Source organism: Mytilus trossulus, chromosome 9 (assembly GCF_036588685.1).
Source record: "Mytilus trossulus isolate FHL-02 chromosome 9, PNRI_Mtr1.1.1.hap1, whole genome shotgun sequence".
In the NCBI taxonomy this organism is placed as follows: Eukaryota; Metazoa; Mollusca; class Bivalvia; order Mytilida; family Mytilidae; genus Mytilus; species Mytilus trossulus.
In genome coordinates this window covers 71020535-71043923 of record NC_086381.1, presented here as the reverse complement: position 1 = coordinate 71043923, position 23389 = coordinate 71020535, and the positions used below count along the sequence as shown (strand labels likewise).

The window sequence follows — 23389 nt, the reverse complement described above, 5'->3', positions numbered from 1 at the left end:
TTGAAAATGTGTATAGTGTTTTGTTTGGATATCTGAGACACCAAATGTCCATCAGATCATTTTTTTTCAATGATTTTTTTTAGTTTATAATTTCCCACATCTTCACGCTTGGGCATGTTCCGGACCATATGAGTATTTGGACCATACGCGTATGGTCATGACCATATGCGTATACTCATATGGTCCGACCATATGAGTATTATACTCGTATGGTTATTAATGGGCCGGACCATATGAGTATTTGGACCATATAGGTATTTTTTTCAAATATACAATAGAAATTATACGTATTAGTTTTACATTTCAAAAGCTACATAAACATTAAATATTGATGCCACAGTCAGTTGATCTTAGTTTTCATCGCTAATTGTATCATGAGTATTCGTGTATGCTTTTGTATTTTTAGAATGACATTCACACGGTACCATACATGTAGCTTTTCTGTGATTGCTTGTTTTGGCTGCGTGCAGTGATATAGACTCGGACAATTCCGATGTGTCTACTGTGTTTTTAAGAAACTCTAGTTCTCCAATATCGTAAAATGAATATCACAGATCAAATTAAATAAAGGCAGTATCTATTTCATGGCTCTTAAATGCTATTTTACCGGTCTTATAATAAAGATTAAAATAGAAGTATAGAAAAAAAGAATAGGAAAAAATAAAGAAACATACGCTTTTAATATTTTACTTACCAAAAATGTCTTAAAAAATATCATTATCTTTAAAAAAAAAAATTACCAAGATCCTTGCTGGTGATGTCACCTACTTTAAACAATAACATTCTTTTTACAATATGTTCATTTAATTTTGACATCTTATAATTGTACTTACAAATAGTAAGTAATATTAACTGTGTGAAACTGTTTTTTTATAAGTTTTTTTGATATATAATAAAATGACATTTTAGTGACGTAACAACCGGAAGGGTCACATCTAATGAAGAGTTTAAAAGTATTCGTGTTGATTATCCCGACCATACGCGTACAGTCTGACCATATACGTATGGTCGGACCATATAAGTATATACCCATATGGTCATGACCATACACGTATGGTCCAGATACTCATATGGTCCGGAACAGGCAAATGTCTTCTATCTTATTTCCTATTTAGACAACAATTAAAATCTCCTATAACCTAATTCACAATATCGTTTTCTTTTTTTCTTTTTAAGTTATTAAAAGAAATATTTTCTTTCTATACAATTATTAGGGGCATAGAGATTAAAAATTCTATCAGTTTCGTTTGAGTCTAGTTTGAGACCAACTATTAATTTCCTTCCCTCTGCATCTTTATATTTTTCAGTGATGTTTATTCTAAATTTGGTTTCACTAAAACTGATACCCCTTTGGAAACGGAAGTCCCTTTACACCAAAAACGGTTAACCCTCCCATTCTTTTTTCCATTCATTTTCTACAAATTTTGTACAATGAGTTTCCTGAAAACATATAAAATCAAAATTCTTTTTCTCACACCATTGAAATAATGCATTTCGTTTTGACTTATCTCCCATACCATTTGCGTTTAATGAAACTAATTGAATAGACATACTTTATGGGAAAAAATAAATATGTATATTATTGTCTTCAAAATTCTGAATATTTAGTTTGCTATACAGTTCAACGATTTCATTTATGTAATACAACATAATAAAAGTCGAACCTATATTCAATGTATTTACAACAAATGAATTTGCAGGTACATTTACAATGCATTTTTTAGAGTTATCTCCCATACCATATATTTCATATATAATTATTATTTGCCTACTTATTTTACCAACAAATACACATATTTGTATCACTAACATAAAGTAGTGTGGATAGTTGTCTCATTGGCAATCATACCACATCTTCTTTTTTATATAATACAGTTCAATAATTTTCCAAAATATTTACAATAAATATTTGCAAGATTTTGCATACACAATAATAGCTTGAATTTTTTTTAAGTTTTCCGTAATATGATAATAAAAAAAAAGGTAATAATGTATATATACACATTTTTACACAAAGTTCTTCTTAAGCTCGTTAGAAATGTGCTGGGATAATCTACTTAGAAACAGTTTCCTCCAAAGAATAGTTTTGTCTTTTTGATTGCTGTTTCTCGGCTGATCCTGGTGTTGAAGCTGAACTTCCAGTTCTCTTTTTACCACTGGGTATTTCGTATTCGCCTAATCTGTCTATGCTCATAAAGTTCTTGACATGAGAAACAAGTTGTTTTGCCCCTTCTGGATTGACATGTACTCTGGATGGGTCATTTTTGTCAAACAATGTTTTAATGAGGTTGACACCCATGCCTGGTCGACAGAAATCATCCCAAAGATCGACAAATGATAGTCTTTGATCTTTTGAACATACCTTTTCCATAAAAAATTCTTCATTTTGAATTGACCATTAAAATGAAGACCATTTCTACAGCCATATTAAATCTATTGTCTGGTCATCAGAAATCTTTTGTCTGGTCATCAGAAATCATTTGTCTGGTCATCAGAAATCTATTGTCTGGTCATCAGAAATCTATTGTCTGGTCATCAGAAATCTATTGTCTGGTCATCAGAAATCTATTGTCTGGTCATCAGAAAGCGTTTCAACTTGAGGCAAACTAAAATCTACTAAAACTATTGTCCAAAAAAAGAAATGTTTATGCCAGCAAAACACCATTATAAGATTAAAAAGTCTCAAATTATGTCTCAATTTTTTTTTCTCAAATAAAATTGAGAAAGGAAATGGTGAATTTGTCAAAGCGACAACCACCTGACCATAGAGCAAACAACACCCTAAGGCAACCAATGGGTCTTCAATGCAGCGAGAATTTCCGCACCCGTAGGTGTCCTTCAGCTGGCCCCTAAAATATGCATAATAGTACAGTGATAATGAACGTCATACTAAACTCCGAATTATACACAAGAAACTAAAATTTAAAATCATACAAGACTAACAAAGGCCAGAGGCTCCTGACTTGGGACAGGCGCAAAATTGCGGCGGGGTTAAACATGTTTATGAGATCTCAACCCTCCCCCTATACCTCTAGCCAATGTAGAAAAGTAAAAGAATAACAATACCCACATTTAAATTCAGTTCAAGAGAAGTCCGAGTCCGATGTCAAAAGATGTAACAAAAGAAAATAAATAAAATGACAATAATACATAAATAACAACAGACTACTAGCAGTTAACTGACATGCCAGCTCCAGACCTCAAATAAACTGATTGAAAGATTATGTCTTCATCATATGAATATCAGGTACAATCCCTCCCGTTAGGGGTTTAGTATCATACTATCATAAAATATATGAGAAGAGCATAACCCGTGTCATGCCAACAACTGTTTTTTTTTTAGAAATAAATGTGTTTACTTCATGTAATTATCCTAAAATGTATGTATTTACAGCCATTTATATCCTTCATTTTTCTGTTGCTGCTAATAACCTGCTGTAAAAGGATGATGATATAATACCTACATTTGATAAGAAATATAATAGAAATTGTATTCACAGTAAATTTATATAATTATAGGACATTCATCTATAACATCTTTTCAATGATTAAAAAGAAAATACAAATGTAATGTCAGCCATTTAGGTGAGAGGAAAAATAAATAACTTTATCGGACCACAGATGAATTATCCCATTGTGATTGGTTAAATGCCGTCACGTTGTGACCCCCTAAGAGACTGTATGGGGTTTAAGTAAGTTTCATATGGGGTTCATGACGCGTTAGTGTTCATGTGTTTCATTGTTTATTTTTCAACAAAACGCCGAAGAAAAATTCCAGCGTCCGATAAATTTGTTATGCGGTTAACTACTGACCCCCTACGGATCCATAGAGGGTGAAAAAAATTCATAGGGGACTCGACCTCTGGCCTCACCCCCTATGGATTTTACTAACCCTCTATGGATCCGGAGGGGGTCAGTAGCGAACCATATAACTTATAGAAGAAGGCCAATGGCCGAAACGTCTTGAAAAATTGGTTTATTTATACGATTATATATAGTATGTTCCCTATTGGAATTTTGAAAACAAGGATATAAATTCACTCACAAACTGAAAAAAAAATATAATCCATATAATAACAAGATCATTGCAAAGTATGGCATTTTTTCTCACCATAGAAGACTGTTGCTTCTAAAGATTTCACAAGGGTGTTTAGAGTCTACAAGGTTCACTTTGACCTTGACATTTTGGAAAATCATTTTTTTATAAATAATGTTGAAGTCTAAATTCTTTAAATTTACCTGTATTACTTTCATAGTTCTAACCAGTACCAAACATTTGCCATTCTTCAACAAAACTGGTAACAAACTTAATGACTTAAAAACTTAAAAATGTAGTACAACATGTATTAATGAAAGAGTTCAAATACTATTGCTAAAACATATTAAAATTAACCGGAAACTCAGGCTGTCAATAATGAAATTTTTAATAATAATGTATAAAGGCTTTCAAAACTAAATTGGTTTCAAAAAATTTGTTGAAATTATCCATAATAATTTTTTATAAGTTCTAAAGACCACATTTATTCTGTGTCAGAAACCTATGCTGTGTCAACTATTAAATCAAAATCCAAATTCATTTCTGTATCAAGCTTGAATGTTGTGTCCATACTTGCTCCAACTGTTCAGGGTTCAACATCTGTTGTCGTATAAAGCTGGGCCCTGCGGAGCATCTGGTCTACAGTTTCAAAGAATTTATAGGTAATTTATGTAAACTTCACAAAAGCCTTCTTCTTTCAATTAAACTATGAGGCCAGTATCAAACCAAATTTTGCCTCAATTATTATAAGGTATCTGCTATGCTGTAAATCTATTTTCACATGATTTCCAAAACCAATATCTCCACTGAAGAAAATTGAAAAGTAAACATTTTATTGTCGCACAGATATAATCATGATACTAATTTACATGAGATTGAATTATCAACAGATTATCAGATCTGCCAACTATCCTGATTTTCGCGGTATCATCCCGATTTTCATCCCTCAACCCTTATCCCGGTATCTGGATTGTAAAACAAGTCAAATCCTGATTTTCACAAATTTACCCAAAAAAATTCAAGGTTAACAATTTTGAATTTTTTATGATCAATTTAAATCAAATCTATTATTATACCTGGGGACATATTATGACAAGTTTATGACCCTACGCTAATCAACAGTCACAACAGGTGTCATATTTTGTTGTTCCAAGTAATCGGATTACTTGATGGGTCATAACAATCCCCAAAATTAATTAATATTTGTAAACAGAAATTTGGTCAAATGGCCTTTCATTTTTAATCAATTTATCATATGAGCACATTTTGCAACATTTACCCTAGTTCCATGACAAAATTGTAATTAACCAAAATATGAGAACTGTAATGAACTCTTAAAAAAACATCTTTTATCTTGAAATTCATTTAATTTTAGAAATCAGACATGCGTCTGTTGAATTAAAGTCAACGCCATTTTGTATTCACTTCTACTGTGTATAATCCTCCACCGGTATGAGCACCTACAAAAAAATGTACGAACACAAAGAAAGATTACTCAAATTTTATCCTTTTTTTCATTTATACTGACAGACTTAATCAAAATCTGTATTCATCCTTTTAACTTTAGAACATATCAACCACAACCAAATGTCATGGAACTTATACACAATGCTTATTAACATAAAAGACAGCTCAAGTTCTAAATAAGGTGGCATCACTTTATGCACCATGAGTTATGCCCCTTTATAAATGGAAAATTGCTAAATCTGTTTTTTTTTCCATTCTCTAACTTTAGTTTGCCTCAACCAACATTACCAAATGTTATGCAACTTATGCATGCTTAAAATCACAAAACAATTTTATCTATGTAAATCCTTCATATGTATCAATGCAAGATCTTTGTTAGTGCTCCATTGAGGAATGTGTGCGATGACCTGTAGTTGCTAATTTCTGTGTCATTTGGTCTCTAGTTGTCTGCAATCAGACAATATCTACTTTGTTATATTAGCTCATCAGATGGGCCTAATATAGATAAAAAACACACGGTACCATTCAAGATTTCTAGCAGTTACTGATTTATCTTCTGTATATTATCCTTTTGCTGTTTACAGGTTTTCCATGGAGAATACACTGTACATTAAAATTTGCTGTTTACAGGTTTTCCATGGAGAATACAGTGTATATTATCCTATTGCTGTTTACAGGTTTCCATGGAGAATACAGTGTATATTATCCTATTGCTGTTTACAGGTTTCCATGGAGAATACAGGTGTATATTATCCTATTGCTGTTTACAGGTTTCCATGGAGAATACAGTATATATTATCCTATTGCTGTTTACAGGGTTCCATGGCGAATACACTATATAGAATAGAATAGAATAGAATAATAATTACACTGTATATTATCCTTTTCCTGTTTACAGGTTTTCCATGGTGAAAACACTGTATATTATACTTTTGCTGTTTACAGGTATTCCATGGCGATTACACTGTATATTCACCAAAGCGTTTATACGATGGGATTGAGAAGCAAGAAATTAGTAAGTTGTAGTTGTAGTACTAGTTCATCAATATAAATACAGTAACTCTAGTAACTCTGTCTTCCTCCACCAATAAGAACTGACTGCATCAAAATAGGAAATTGTGCTGAAAATGGCATTGAAAACCAATCACTCAATCAGTCTATCCTTTCACAAGCATTTCTCTCTTACATGTAGCTTCAAGATAGAAAGCATTGGTCCAACTTTGTTACTTAAAATTGTTAAATTCTATTCCATAAGGTCCATTTGATATTTACAATTGTTACATTCTATTCAATAAGGTCCATTTAGGAGATAACTGTATTGTATTTTAAGCTCCGACGGCATCAATTGGGGATTTGATGGTCGCAAATTAAGTTTACTGGCAACCCATTAGCGGAGACAGTAAACGGGTATTTTCGACCATCAAATCCCAAATTGATGCCGTCGGAGCTTAAAATACAATATTGCTATCTCCATTTTAATGAAACTGACAGAAAACAACGTTAAAACATGTATTTAAAATCTGTCAAATGCCGTCTGCGCTTGCGCATACGTCCAATAACATCAATTGTCAATTGATGCCATGTAAGAAAGTGACGTCATCCAATCAAACGAACGTTACAAACGTTGTTGCATTAGAATTGATATTTACAATTGTTACATTCTATTCCATAAGGTCCATTTGATATTTACAATTGTTAAATTCTATACCATAAGGTCATTTGATATATACAATTTTTATACAACCGCAAAATTTGAAAACAAATTCGTCGTATATTGCTATCACGTCGTCGTCGTCCGAATACTTTTAGTTTTCGCACTCTAACTTTAGTAAAAGTGAATAGAAATCTATGAAATTTTAACACAAGGTTTATGACCACAAAAGGAAGGTTGGGATTGATTTTGGGAGTTTTGGTCCCAACATTTTAGGAATTGGGGGCCAAAAAGGGCCCAAATAAGCATTTTCTTGGTTTTCGCACTATAACTTTAGTTTAAGTTAATAGAAATCTATTAAATTTTGACACAAGGTTTATGATCACAAAAGAAAGGTTGGGATTGATTTTGGGAGTTTTGGTTCCAATAGTTTAGGAATTAGGGGCCAAAAAAGGGCCCAAATAAGCATTATTCTTGGTTTTCGCACAATAACTTTAGTTTAAGTAAATAGAAATCAATGAAATTTAAACACAATGTTTATGACCACAAAAAGAATTTTGGTATGGATTTTGAGAGTTTAGGTCCCAACAGTTTAAGAATTAGGGGCCAAAAAGGGACTCAAATAAGCATTTTTCTTGGTTTTCACACCATAACTTTAGTATAAGTAAATAGAAATCTATGAAATTTCAACACAAGGTTTATGACCATAAAAGGAAGGTTGGTATTGATTTTGGGAGTTTTGGTCCAAACAGGTTAGGAATAAAGGGCCCAAAGGGTCCAAAATTAAACTTTGTTTGATTTCATCAAAAATTGAATAATTGGGGTTATTTGATATGCCGAATCTAACGGTGTATGTAGATTCTTAATTTTCTGTCCCGTTTTCAAATTGGTCTACATTAAGGTCCAAAGGGTCCAAAATTAAACTTAGTTTGATTTTAACGAAAAATTTAATCCTTGGAGTTCTTTGATATGCTGAATCTAAAAATGTACTTAGATTTTTTATTATTTGCCCAGTTTTCAAGTTGGTCCAAATTGGGGTCCAAAATTAAACTTTGTTTGATTTCATCAAAAATTGAATTATTGGAGTTCTTTGATATGCCGAATCTAACGGTGTATGTAGATTCTTAATTTTCTGTCCCGTTTTCAAATTGGTCTACATTAAGGTCTAAATGGTCCAAAATTAAACTAAGTTTGATTTTAACAAAAATTGAATTCTTGGGCCTCTTTCATATGCTGAATCTAAACATGTACTTAGATTTTTGATTATGGGCCCAGTTTTCAAGTTGGTCCAAATCAGGATCCAAAATTATTATATTAAGTATTGTGCAATAGCAAGGAATTTTTAAAAAAAAATCACAGTTATACAGACTTTTTTTCAACACGTCTCTAGATTTTGTGCTGATTTTTGATATGTGAGACTACCATCAGGTTTGAGTCCACATGTGTTATTGAATGTGCAAATTTAAAAATATTTTAGAGACAGGGCCATTTGTGCCGCTTTGACACATCTAGTTTTTTAGTAGCTTTAAACAAATTAAGAACTATGTCAATTGGACATGCTTTGATACTATATCTGCCCTTTATTTTTTATTAGATAACATTTTTGTTCGCTTTGTAGATTCTGTATATCGTCAGGTTATTGAAATTCCAATTGCGACTAACTGTGCACCACTTATTGCGGACCTGTTTTTGTATTGCTATGAGTTACAATTTAAGACAAAAATCAGGAAAGACCCATCAAAAAACATCTGATAAAAAAAATTAATAATACGTTTAGATATTTAGATGATATATTGGCTCTCAATAATAATGACGACTTCAGTATGTATACTAAAGAAATTTATCCTGTTGAACTGACTTTAAATAAAGCTAATACTAACAATGACCACTGCCCTTTCCTTAATCTTGATATCTTTATCATTAACGGAAAGCTTAATACTAAAATTTATGATAAAAGAGATGATTTTTCATTTTTGTATCGTCAATTATCCATTTTTAGATGGTGACGTTCCCTTGTCACCATCATATGGTGTTTATATATCTCAACTTGTATGATTCGCTCGTGAATATAACAATGTTTTAGATTTTAACGAGAGAAATTTATGTGTTACTGAAAAAATATTACACCAGGATTTTCGATATCACAAACTAGTCAAAACGTTTACTAAATTTTATCATCGGTACAAGAACATCATTTGTAAATACAACTCAACATGCAGACTTCTTATGTGTTCAGGTATTTCACATCCAATCTTTTATGGTCTTTACTTTATAAAGCACAAAAATGTCAGTATTCACCTCAGAAGCTAACAAAACCTTTAAATAGACTTATTAAGAAAGGATATAGTTACGAAACTGTTGTCAGGTCATTAAAGATTGCATATTTTGGCTTAAACATTGATTCACTTATAGGGTCTTTGCATCAGAACTAAACACATTTTTTTAAAAACCAGTTTTTGGCATGACACAGGTTGTGTTCTTCTCATATATGTTATGATGGTATGATATTAAACCACTAACGGGAGGGATTGTGCCTGATATTCATATGATGAAGACATAATCTTTCAAATTAGTTTAATTAAAGTCTGGAGCTGGCATGTCAGTTAACTACTAGTAGTCTGTTGTTGTTTATGCAGTATTGTCATTTTGTTTATTTTCTTTTATAACATCTTCTGACATCAGACTCAGACTTCTCTTGAACTGAATTTTAATGTGGGTATTGTTATACGTTTACTTTTCTACATTGGCTAGAGGTACATGTATAGGGGAGGGTTGAGATCTCATAAACGTGTTTAAACCTGCCCCATTATTGTGCCTGTCCCAAGTCAGGAGCCTCTGGCCTTTGTTAGTCTTGTATGGTTTTTTAATTTTAGCTTCTTGTGTATAATTTGGAGTTTAGTATGACATTCACAATCAATAAATTAGAAATATATTTATTTAGGGGCCAGACGAAGGACGCCTCCAGGTGTGGGAATTTCTCGCTGCATTGAAAACCTGTTGGTGACCTTCTGCTGTTGTCTGTTCTATAGTCGGGTTGTTGTTTCTTTGACACATTCCCCATTTCCATTCTCAATTTTATTTCATTGTAAAATTCAATTGTGATTAGTAAAGCAACCTAGACATTTCAGCTTGTGAACTCCTGTACTGACATTATACAATGATGAGGTTAGTACAATGATACAACAGCCAAGTGTGAATGTCATATCTCTGGCTTTGATAAACCATTTTATTAAATCTGTATATTAAATTTAACAGTTTTACCAGTTTTTGATTGGTTGAGACAATTCCATGTGACACCGAACAAAACATCATATTCCCCTCTGTAGATCCATAGCTGTCAACTGACCCGTATTCTGCGGGTGTGACCCGAGTTTTTCACAATTCTGAGGGATCACCCGGATCACCCGCCGGATCATTAAAATAACCCGGGAATTCCGAAAATGACCCGATTTCACCCGTATTTCTTAGCCTTGAGATTGATTTCATAAGTAATATTCAATTGAAATACCGGCAAATTCGTAATTCTTCCATGATCAAAAAGTTCATCTAGCTATGTAAACTGTCAAATTAAGTGACCCATTAAGTGCATGGCTTCACTTGACAGCTTTGGTGTCAAACACACTGTTTATTAACACCAATTACCTTAGCTCTAGGTCGTAAATAAATTGCACTTTTTGTTTACAAAAATATTTCAAGCAAGATTTACTTCCCCTTATTTGTCACCATTCAAAATTATTCCTTATATTTACGTTTCATGGGTGAAAAAGATTTAATAATTAAAATATAAAATTCAAATACATATTGAAAACTAACTTAACATTATTTTTATACCTTTATACAATTTTTAAAAAATAGTTGAAAATCATATTTTACATTTATACTTCCTTTAACTGTATTACTATATATTATTATAGTATAATTTCCTTGTGAATTTAGAGATGGTATGTATAAAAGCTACATAGCCAGTAGTGTCAAACCTTTTAAAATTACATATGAATAATAAATTGTAGTGTTTCATAATCTCAAAAAGCCATAAAACAAATTAAGACTGTGTCACTCAAATTTATAAAAAAATCTTTAAAAGTGCAATAAAATAATAATTAATAGAATTTAAAATGACTTAACCAAGTGAACATGCATTGATGTTTTTGGTATCTTTGATTTACATTTTAAGAAAATGTACCATTAATACTGAAATTCTGCTCGAAAAAGTTTGTACGCGTTATGACCTGAGATTTGATTCTTCAATGCAGGTCATGACCTGCATTTTCATCATCACAGGTTGACAGGTATGGTAGATCGGGTCCTCATCGTATGATGTTACGCGCAGTTAATATACATAACATTTTCTCTGTGTTTTTCAAATAGCGTCAGTAAAGTCATTATACCGTGTTCAAGTTATTCTGGGACTATTATACTATTGCTGAGTTCACACGTAATTCGAATTTGATTCGCATTTACTAATTTGTATTAGTTTAATTTGCATTCGAAATGTTTTACGTCCTAACGTCATTTCTTATTTGAATTACAATGCCCGTCAAATTCGCTTTACTGTCCAAACGACGTTAACATTTAATTCACATTGACACAGCGTATTTCTAATACGAATTGGATAATTCAAATTAGCCAATTCAAATTAACAAAGAAGAGTGTGTGAATGTGATTTGTGAATTTGATTCAAATTCAATTTGTATAAGATGTCCGTGTGAACGAGGCATAATATAGTTAGCATAATTGTCCTAAATTTATTCAAGCGTAAAAAACAAAAAGACTATTAGTTAAATTTTGATCTGCACTGTGAATCAAGGTTTATGTCGTGTTTAGTAAAAAATTCAACAAGCGGATAAGAAAAAAATAAGTATGTACAGTCATATCTTATATTCAGAGAGTAAATGAAGTATAGGCAGTGGAATAAAACATTCATTTCCCTTAGCTTCAAGAGAAGATTTTATCACCCTCGAAAAATCATATTTACCTCAGGCAGAGCCCTCATGAAATATGAATCTTCATATCTCCCTCAGGAACAGGAAATAAATGTATAGTATCAAATGAAATCAAAAGTGAACAATTGTCTTATTATTTGACTTTTTATCCTACTCCAATTTCTAGTACAAAATGTATTAGCTCTTGATACCTTTAAAACTGCTCCCTGTTTTTATTAATTCAACATATAACATGTAATATGTTGTATTTTAGTGATGAAGAAGCTGGAGATTGTTGAACTTGTTGATATTGAGAAAGAGTTTATGTTGGTGGATGCTAGACTAAGATTGTATGGAAAAGAATCTGACCAAGGTTTTCATTCTGGTATGTACTAAGATTGAATGGTATGTACTAAGATTGTATGGAAAACAATCTGACCAAGGTTTTCATTCTGGTATGTACTAAGATTGTATGGTATGTACTAAGATTGTATGGAAAACAATCTGACCAAGGTTTTCATTCTGGTATGTACTAAGATTGTATGGTAAAGAATCTGACCAAGGTTTTCATTCTGGTATGTACTAAGATTGTATGATAAACAATCTGACCAAGGGTTTCATTCTGGTATGTACTAAGATTGTATGGTAAACAATCTGACCAAGGTTTTCATCCTGGTATGTACTAAGATTGTATGGTAAAGAATCTGACCAAGGTTTTCATTCTGGTATGTACTAAGATTGTATGGTAAACAATCTGACCAAGGTTTTCTTCCTGGTATGTACTAAGATTGTATGGTAAACAATCTGACCAAGGTTTTCATTCTGGTATGTACTAAGATTGTATGGTAAACAATCTGACCAAGGTTTTCATTCTGGTATGTACTAAGATTGTATGGTAAACAATCTAACCAAGGTTTTCATTCTGGTATGTACTAAGATTGTATGGTAAACAATCTGACCAAGGTTTTCATTCTGGTATGTACTAAGATTGTATGGTAAACAATCTGACCAAGGTTTTCATTCTGGTATGTACTAAGATTGTATGGTAAACAATCTGACCAAGGTTTTCTTCCTGGTATGTACTAAGATTGTATGGTAAACAATCTAACCAAGGTTTTCATTCTGGTATGTACTAAGATTGTATGGTAAAGAATCTGACCAAGGTTTTCATTCTGGTATGTACTAAGATTGTATGGTAAACAATCTAACCAAGGTTTTCATTCTGGTATGTACTAAGATTGTATGGAAAACAATCTGACCAAGGTTTTCATTCTGGTATGTACTAAGATTTTATGGTAAAGAATCTGACCAAGGTTTTCATTCTGGTATGTACTAAGATTGTATGATAAACAATCTGACCAAGGGTTTCATTCTGGTATGTACTAAGATTGTATGGTAAACAATCTGACCAAGGTTTTCATTCTGGTATGTACTAAGATTGTATGATAAACAATCTAACCAAGGTTTTCAATCTGGTATGTACTAAGATTGAATGGTAAAGAATCTGACCAAGGTTTTCATCCTGGTATGTACTAAGATTGTATGGTAAACAATCTGACCAAGGTTTTCAATCTGGTATGTACTAAGATTGTATAATAAACAATCTGACCAAGGTTTTCAATCTGGTATGTACTAAGATTGAATGGTAAAGAATCTGACCAAGGTTTTCTTCCTGGTATGTACTAAGATTGTATGGTAAACAATCTGACCAAGGTTTTCATCCTGGTATGTACTAAGATTGTATGGTAAACAATCTAACCAAGGTTTTTATTCTGGTATGTACTAAGATTGTATGGTAAACAATCTAACCAAGGTTTTCATTCTGGTATGTACTAAGATTGTATGGTAAACAATCTGACCAAGGTTTTCATTCTGGTATGTACTAAGATTGTATGGTAAAGAATCTGACCAAGGTTTTCATTCTGGTATGTACTACAATTGTATGGTAAACAATCTAACCAAGGTTTTCATTCTGGTATGTACTAAATTGTATGGTAAACAATCTGACCAAGGTTTTCATTCTGGTATGTACTAAGATTGTATGGTAAACAATCTGACCAAGGTTATCAATCTGGTATGTACTAAGATTGTATGGTAAACAATCTGACCAAGGTTTTCAATCTGGTATGTACTCAGATTGAATGGTAAAGAATCTGACCAAGGTTTTCATTCTGGTATGTACTAAGATTGTATGGTATACAATCTGACCAAGGTTTTCTTCCTGGTATTTACTAAGATTGTATGGTAAACAATCTGACCAAGGTTTTCATTCTGGTATGTACTAAGATTGTATGGTAAACAATCTGACCAAGGTTTTCTTTCTGGTATGTACTAAGATTGTATGGTAAACAATCTAACCAAGGTTTTCATTCTGGTATGTACTAAGATTGTATGGAAAACAATCCGACCAAGGTTTTCATTCTGATATGTACTAAGATTGTATGGTAAACAATCTGACCAAGGTTTTCATTCTGGTATGTACTAAGATTGTATGGTAAACAATCTGACCAAGGTTTTCATTCTGGTATGTACTAAGATTGTATGGTAAACTGACCAAGGTTTTCATCCTGGTATGTACTAAGATTGTATGGTAAACAATCTGACCAAGGTTTTTTTCCTGGTATGTACTAAGATTGTATGGTAAACAATCTGACCAAGGTTTTCATTCTGGTATGTACAACAAACATATTTCTTTTTAACATGTTCATTTGAAAAACACATACAAACCAAAGATAAATGGTTAATGCCTAAAGTAAAAATATGAGATACAGTCAAACCTGATTAAACCGGACCCTGAATAAACTGGTTTCCTGTCCATTCCGGCCGAAAATGAAAGTCCCATATTTTTCCATTCAAAGTCTTTACCCTTTGTAAACCGGACCCTGTGTATTCCAAATTCAGGTCTAATTATGAAGTCCCAATGCTCTTAATTACATTAATTATTACCTGTCTAAACCCGTTTGTCTAATTGATTTCAACGATCGAAATGCAATCAAAACATATTTGATTATAAATTAGTCAGGTGTCAAACTGTGAACCTACAATCGTTCAGTAGTGAGCTGTATTATTTATAAAAACAGTATAAATGTGTCAATTAAACGAAAAGACACACCAAACTTGGATAAACAAATTAAAATCGTGGAGTAAAAAAAATCACATCATGATTTTGAAATCCTGGGTTCCCTGTTGTGAACCCCTAAACAAATGACCTTGATAATGAAAAACACCCAGATGACAACAATCAATGGATAGTGTACACTGTCAATGACTGTACGACAACGGTTTGAAAGTGGTGAAATAACGTTTGATAATATTCTAGCTTTTTAATCGCCCATTCCAACATTTCAAATTATTGATCATGCCAGAAAATTGAAACTCTCGTTTTACAATTTAAACAACGTGAGCATTATGATGCAAATGCAAACAATGAAAAACATAGTGAAAGTATTTTAATTTATCAGATATAATTAACAATCAGAGAGAACTTTTACATGCAAAATTTCGGACGTCGCAAGTCATTAACTTCCAGTCAAAACAGAAACCTGAATAAACCGGATCACTGTCCAAACAGGCCCTTTTTCATAGTCCCGTAGCCGGACGGTTTATACAGGTTTTACTGTATTGAGAAATAAAGAAATCTTGTTTGAGGAGAGTCAAGAATTGGTCATATTTGCCAGACTAAAAGTTTAATGAGTGAAATAGAAGATTGGAATTTGGCACAACACTTATTTTTTACAGAAATATGTAGGCCAAGTTAGATTGCCAAATTGCACCATTGTTTATACGACTACAAACATTGTTTTGCTTTGTATCATGCTATGATTCACTGCCTGCCGACTACAAACATTGTTTTGCTTTGTGTCATGCTATAATTCACTGCCTGCCGACTACAAACATTATTTTGCTTTGTATCATGCTATGATTCAATGCCTGCGTCCCAGGACATTTGGGTTTCGGACAATAACTTCAGTTTAAGTGAATGGATCTCTATGAAATTACCAGAAAGTTCAGTACCATAAAAGGAAGTTTGGGGTTAATTTTTATGGTTATATTACCAACAGTTTAGGAATAAGGGACAAAAAACTAATATTTTTGTAGTTTTCAGACAATAAATTGTGTGTAAGTGTGTGGATCTCTCTGACATTTTACAACAAGGTTGCATATAACAAAGGGAAGACTGAGATTGAGTTTGGGGATAATTGCCCAAAACATGTTGGAATAAAAGGCCAAAAACAAGCATTTTTCCAGACAATAACTTGTGTAGGGATCTCTCCAAAAAATTATACTACAAAGGAAAGGCTGGGATTGGGTTTTGGGGTTATTATTCCCATAGCGTTTCAAAGAGTTGGAGGGATTTTTTTTCCCAATTTTTTTAGGGGATTCAATTTTTTTTTAATTTTTTTTTCAAATTTCAAATTTTTGAAAAGTTTCAAAGATCTTTAATTGCACAGTATTGCACAATAGATTTTTAAGATCTTTGACCACAATTATTTTGTTTCAAAAACTTATATTATACACAATCCAAATTCAGACAGTATCAAGCTTGATATTCTGTCTGTCTGTCGGGACAGACGGCCGGACAGACAGACAGAAAGACGAACACAGCAAACCAGTTGTCTAAACTTTTTTGCTTCATGCTTGAAGATTTGAAGTATTTTTTTACCATGACAAGTTACAGGTCATTCTGCATGTTCTGTATGAACTAATTTTCTGAATGCTTATATATGAAGTGATCTCTTTTAGTTTTATATAGACAATAATGTTTTTTTGATAAATGATATATTTTATTTTATTATACTTCACGTTGAAATGCCATATTTTGATTGGCTAAGCCGAGGGTGTCAATTTACTCTATCACATAGCTGAGCGGGTGACAATTTTTTTGAATGTTACCCTCTCGTCTAGACCAATCAGAAATCGATAATTCAAAGAACAATGAATCTTGCTTGACTTTTGTTGTTTTTTTCTAATGCCCGTAACGTTGTTATGAACGTGACGTCATAGAAAATACTTTTAAAATAAAAGTAATCTGTAAAAGCCAATAATGATAGGACATTCAGTATAATAAATTAAATAACACATAGCTGAGAGGGTGATAGAGCAGATTGGAACCCCTCGAAAAGGCATTGTCAACCTTGGCTTCGCCGCGGTTGACAATGTTTTCTCGGGGTACCAATCTGCTCTATCACCCTCTCAGCTATGTGTTATTTATATAATGTTTTAATGCACATTGTTTAATCTTTAAAAGTTATTATCCGTAAATCATCTGTTTTCAGACGTCACTGACAACATGATACCAATATACGACCAAAAAAATTTAACATTTTTGCAGTCTATAAAAAGTATAAACATAATCTGACAATGAATATTATCTTTTTGCTTTTAGGGCCGATCTCCCGCCCAGATGAAATTGTAGGACAGCTAGTTAATGTAGGACTCTATGACAGAGCTGTGATTATAAGTCATTTGTTCAATCTCAAATTACATACTGTAATGGAAAGTTTAGCATTAAGGTAGGTAAGGGCTGTGTAATGCTCAAATCTAATTATATTCTTTTACTGCTGCTAAAATTAGAAATTACAAAACTCAAGATAAAGAATAGGTTTGGATTGATGCACTTAAGTTATTTCCTTTGGTTTCCATTTTCTTAGTTGAACAGCCAAATTTGAATATGCAATGCACACATGTCTGTATTGTTTGTTATTGCCATGATAAAGCTTAAAAGCTGTTTGGTATCTTCCACCTGTGGAGTTTTCAGGTCCATCCCGTCTTGGTGAAACTTTTGAAGAGATAGGCGAAGAACTGTCAAAAACACTTGAGAGGTTTTTGTGTGCTATATAAGACTACGAGAATAATAACATCAATGAATTAAGATTCAGAATATTTTGCAATACAAAAAACATTCATTTTCATCTACTGCGCCCAACAAAAGATGCAATGTTAAAGCACATCAAACGAACCAACTTTCAGGCAAAGATTTGGAAATCTGCTCTTCAACACAACAGTGTTCCATCCCCAAACAACCATGGTTGGATTGTTAAGAATGATTTGATCAGCATCAATTGGCTTGACCAACCGCCACCGTTAGATGCTTTATTGATACTGAAAAGTTGTTCATAAAAAAGTGGTTATGGCACCACAAGATGTTCATCTGTTCGACAAGGTTTATCCTGTACAGATGGCTGCAAATGTACAAATGCTTGTAGCAACAAGAATAATCAAATCGTTGAAATGGCTGACGATGAAGACGAAGATGATGAAGATGATGGTGACCATAATTCGGTAGATGGTGTTGACGAAATTGAAGATGATTTTATGGATTGACCTCCTTCATGACCTTAAAATGTGGTGATTCTGTTGTTAAAAGAACTTTAATATAGATCTTGAAACCCTCACAGTTCTTTTATTTTTTTAGCACTATGTGTGTTTTTAATGTGATGTATAATGCTTATGTTTGTGTTTGTCATTGATTCCATGTTTTTTTTCCCCATCTTACCTTTGAATTTTTTTCCCTATCTTACCTTTGAATTTTGTTCAACTGCCTTTAATTACTTGATGCTCTATGTTTCAATGTAAAAAATATACCTTAATTTATCAAGAAAACTAGTATGTATGCTTTGTTTCATTCAAAATCATGGATTTTGGATATAACCCTCCCCCTTTTTTAGCTCACCTGGCCCTTACCTGGCCCGAAGGGCCAAGTGAGCTTTTCCCATCACTTGGCGTCCGTCGTCGTCCGTAGTCTGTCGTCTGTCGTCGTAAACTATTTCAAGAATCTTCTCCTCTGAAACTACTAGGCCAAATAGTTTTTTAAGAAAAATCTATGAAGTAGAATTAGAGATTTGGCGATTTTAAGACAAATTTTAAAAGTTTTTTCTTCAATTTTATGTGCTTTCTATACAAATATTCATCCATATTAAAAGAAATCAATCTGCATTTTTTCAGATAATAAAAGAGAAAAATGTATTATTTTTTCGATTTTCAGTTGTAGTCCAACGAGCAAAGATTGTATGCAAATATTTAGCAAAATCTGCGACATAGCCCATTTACTGTTCCTTGACCTTAATATGACCAAAATTATCAATTGACCCCTTAAGGGGTTATTGTCCTTTAATGACAATTTTTCACAATTTGTTCATCATATTTGCTAACTTTAAAAAATCTTCTCCTCTAAAACTACTCAATCAAATTCAACCAAAATTTAACTGAATGATCAGGAGGGTGTATAAAATAAAGTTTGTGTTTTATTTTCTATTTCGTCAAAAAACATGTCCGTCATAGATAAAAATAGAACACAGGGTAAAATGCAGTTTTTGGCTTATATCTCAAAAACTACAGCATTCAGAGCAAATAAGACAAGAAGTTAAAGTATTTAATAGGTCAAGGTCTACCTGTACTGAAATTTTCAGCCGAATTGGGTAACTGGTTTTTCAGGTATAATGCCCCTGAATTGATGATTTTAAAGAAATTTTGCAGCTTTTGGTTATTATCTTGAATATTATTATAGATACAGATAAACTGTTAATAGCAAAAATGTTGAGCAAAGTAAGATCTACAAATAAGTCAATTTGACCAAAATTGTCAATTGACCCCTTAAGGAGTAATTGCCTTTTAAAGACTTTTTTCACAATTTGTTCATCATGTTGAAACTGCTGTATCAATTTCAGCCAAACTTAGGCTAAATGAGTTTCAGAGTATCTAGTATAAATTTTATATTTTATTTCCTTGTATGTCAAGAAACATAGCTCCTATAATGGCTAAAATAGAACATAGGAGAAAATGATTTTTTTTTTTGCTTTTGAAGAAAATAGGACGATTCAAAGAACATTTAAATAAATAAAATAATCATTGATGAGAGATTTAACCAAAAAAATTAAGGTGAGTGATTCAGGCTCTTGAGAGCCTCTTGTTTCTTTGTCCTATACGTTTTAAAAATTAAATAAAAATTAGCCTCCGTATTAATAAGATATGATTTGTTCAATTTAATAAGAGAAAAAGTACTGAATACATATTTCTATATATATGTGTTAAACAAATTTTTTGGTATACTCTTATATAAGATCCCTTTTAACCTCTTTTGGACACTTTTTCAAAAGTTTAACACCTCTTAAATATTCTTCAGACATTACTCTTTAGATTTATGCACAAAAATTGTGGCACCCTGGAGTGTAACACAGAACTGAAATTTTACCTTTCCAGCTGATGGACTAATTGTTTTTTATATTACCTCAAACAATTTGAATTGGGGGTTATGGTACCAACAGTGTAGAGATTATGGGCCAAAAACAAGCATTTTAGATCACCTGGTCCAAGTGAGTTATTCTCCATTTGACATCCATCATCCATTGAAGTCGTTGTTGTCAATTAACTTTTGAAATAATCTCCTCTAAAACTACTGGGGCAAATTAAACCAAATTTGTCCTCAATCATTTTTATGCCCCACCTACGATAGTAACTTTTTACATTTTGAACTTTTAGAGATCCACTGAATGGAATTGAACCCATTATTACATGAATGTTCCTTATGAGGTGCTGACCAAGTGTTGTTACTTTGTAGCTGATCCATTATTCAAGATGGCCAAAAGGGGAAGACTTCGTTTAACATAGGACCCTATGAGAAATACATACAAATGTCTTCTTTTAGAGAACACTAAATTAAAGGAAAGCAAACATAACATGAATGTTCTTTATGAAGTGCTGACCAAGTGTTACTTTGTAGCTAGTACATCATTAAAGATGGCCCCATGAGGGGGACTGAGTAGTTTAACATAGGACCCTATGGGAAATACATACAAATATCTTCTATTAGAGAACTACTGAATGGCATGAAAGCAAACATAGCATGAATGTTCCTTATGGGGTGATGACCAAGTGTTGTTACTTTGTAGCTGATCCATCATCCAAAATTGCTGTCAGCTGGGGAATTAGTTTAACATAGGAGCCTATGGGAAATACATACAAATTTCTTCTCTTAGAGGACCACTGAATGGAACAAAACCAGACATAGCATGAATGTTTCTTATGAGGGGCTGAACATGTGTTGTTACTTTGTAGCCGATCCATCATCCAAGGTGACTGCCAGCTGGGGACTTAGTTTAACATAGGACCCTATGGGAAATATATACAAATGTTTTCTTGTAGAGAACCACTGAATGTAATGAAAACAAAACATAGCAATATTAAATCAAATTTGACCTCAAACTTAATTATAAATATCTGTTATGATTTTTGATTTTTTTTTTTATATGATTTTTAAAACCCAAGTAGAGTCAGGTGAGGGACACAGGGCTCTTAAGATCCTCTAGTTTTATTTCTCAAAGTATTTATATGGAGTTTGAAATATAATGAAATCTCATCTTTTAAAACATAAAGATAAAATAATATGCAGAAAAAATTAGAAATCTTTAGCATTTTTAACATTTCCACAAAACTGCCAATTCCGTCAATTCGCCAGTTTTTTTAGCTCACCTGGCCCTTAAAATGAGCTTTTCCCATCACTTTGCGTCGGTCGTCCGTCTGCGTAAACTTTTGAGCCAAATGAATCCAAACTTGGCCACAATCATCTTTTGGGTATCTATCTTAAAGAATGTGTCTGGTGACCCAGCCATCCAACCAAGATGGCCGCCACAGCTCAAAATAGAACATTTGGGTAAAATGCAGTTTTTGTCTTATAACTCAAAAACCAAAGCATTGAGAGCAAATCTGACAGGGGGTAAAATTGTTTATCAGGTCAAGATCTATCTGCCCTGAAATTTTCAGATGAATCGGACAACCTGTTGTTGGGTTGCTGCCCCTGAATTTGTAATTTTAAGGAAATTTGGCTGTTTTTGGTTATTATCTTGAATATTATTATAGATAGAGATAAACTGTAAACAGCAATAATGTTCAGCAAAGTAAGATTTACAAATAGGTCAAAATGACCACAATGGTCAGTCGACCTGTTTAGGAGTTATTGCTCTTTATAGTCAATTTTTAACCATTTTTTGTAAATCTTAGTTATCTTTTACAAAAATCTTCTCCTCTGAAACTACTTGGCCAAATTAATCCAAACTTGGCCACGATCATCTTTGGGGTATCAAGTTTAAAAATATGTCTGGTGACCCGCCCCGCCACAGCTAAGAATAGAACATAGGAGAAAATGCAGTTTTTGGCTTAAAATTAACTCAAAAACCAAGGAGTTATTGCCCTTTATAGTAAATTTTCAATCCGCTTCCTTTGTTTAATATTCACATAGACCAAGGTGAGGGACACAGGCTCTTCAGAGCCTCTAGTTTATTAAAATGTCCTGTACCAAGTCAGGAAAATTGCCATTACTATATTATAGTTAGTTTCTGTGTGTTTTACATTTTGATGTTGTGTCGTAGTTCTCCTATTATATTTGATGTGTTTCCATCAGATTTAGTTTGTAACCGGGATTTGTTTTATTCTCAATTGATTTATGAGTTTTGAACAGCAGTATACTTTTGTTGTCTTTATTTACTGTTCAGCAGTTATGTTATTTGAAAGATTAAAAAATGGTGTTTTAAGTCATGTCGTTGCATTTAATCATGAACCATTAAACCAAAGCGTTTCAAATTTTAATAACAAAGCGTTGTTAGTGATGACAAAATGAAGGTCAAATTTGATATTGACCATTTTCACTTTCACTGTTCAGGAGTTATGGTTCTTGTGATATTGAAAAATGCCAGGACACAAATAAATGTTAATAAATCCGGTTTGCTGTCGCTCTGACAGCCTCTTGTTCATTTTTGTCAAGTCATTAGTGTAACCTATTAATGGGTTCACAGATGCCCACCTGATTAGGTAATTTGAAGGAAATATTGCAGTTTTATACAACTGCATAAAAATTTTCGATCCTATATTGGTATCACTTCGTCTTTGGCGTCAACTTGGTCCAAAGATATTTGGATTCTGGATAATAACTTTGTTATAAGTAAATAGAAATCTCTGAAATTTAAACACTAGGTTTATAACATCAAAAGAAAGATTTTGATTTTGGGGGTTATGCTCCTAACAGTTTATGAATTTGGAGCCAAAACGGGGCCCAAATATGCAATTTTTCTAGTTTCAAGACAATAACTTGTGGAATGGTGTATGGATCTCTCTGTAATTATACCACAACTTTCCATACCATAAAGGGGTGATAAGAATTGGCTTTTGGGGGTTATGGCTGAAACTCTTTTGGAATCAGGGGCAAAAAAGGGGGAAAATTAAGGGTTTCCTGGTTAATGGACAATTATTTAAGTACAATGTTGTGTTTCTATTACCTCCCTTACGATGCTTTTAAATTATGTATAAAAAACGTTGTATTGT

The 23389-nt window shown here is 32.7% G+C and overlaps 1 protein-coding gene across 1 annotated transcript in view; it reads left to right on the top strand.

The window, feature by feature from the left end:
- Nucleotides 1–23389, top strand: part of LOC134683337 (nuclear pore complex protein Nup160-like) — a 252121-nt gene that overhangs the window by 196553 nt on the left and 32179 nt on the right. The window contains exons 28-30 of the mRNA XM_063542579.1: nucleotides 6449–6518; nucleotides 12351–12461; nucleotides 17463–17589. Coding sequence (XP_063398649.1) covers nucleotides 6449–6518; nucleotides 12351–12461; nucleotides 17463–17589 — 308 coding nt within the window. The remainder of the gene's footprint in view (nucleotides 1–6448; nucleotides 6519–12350; nucleotides 12462–17462; nucleotides 17590–23389) is intronic.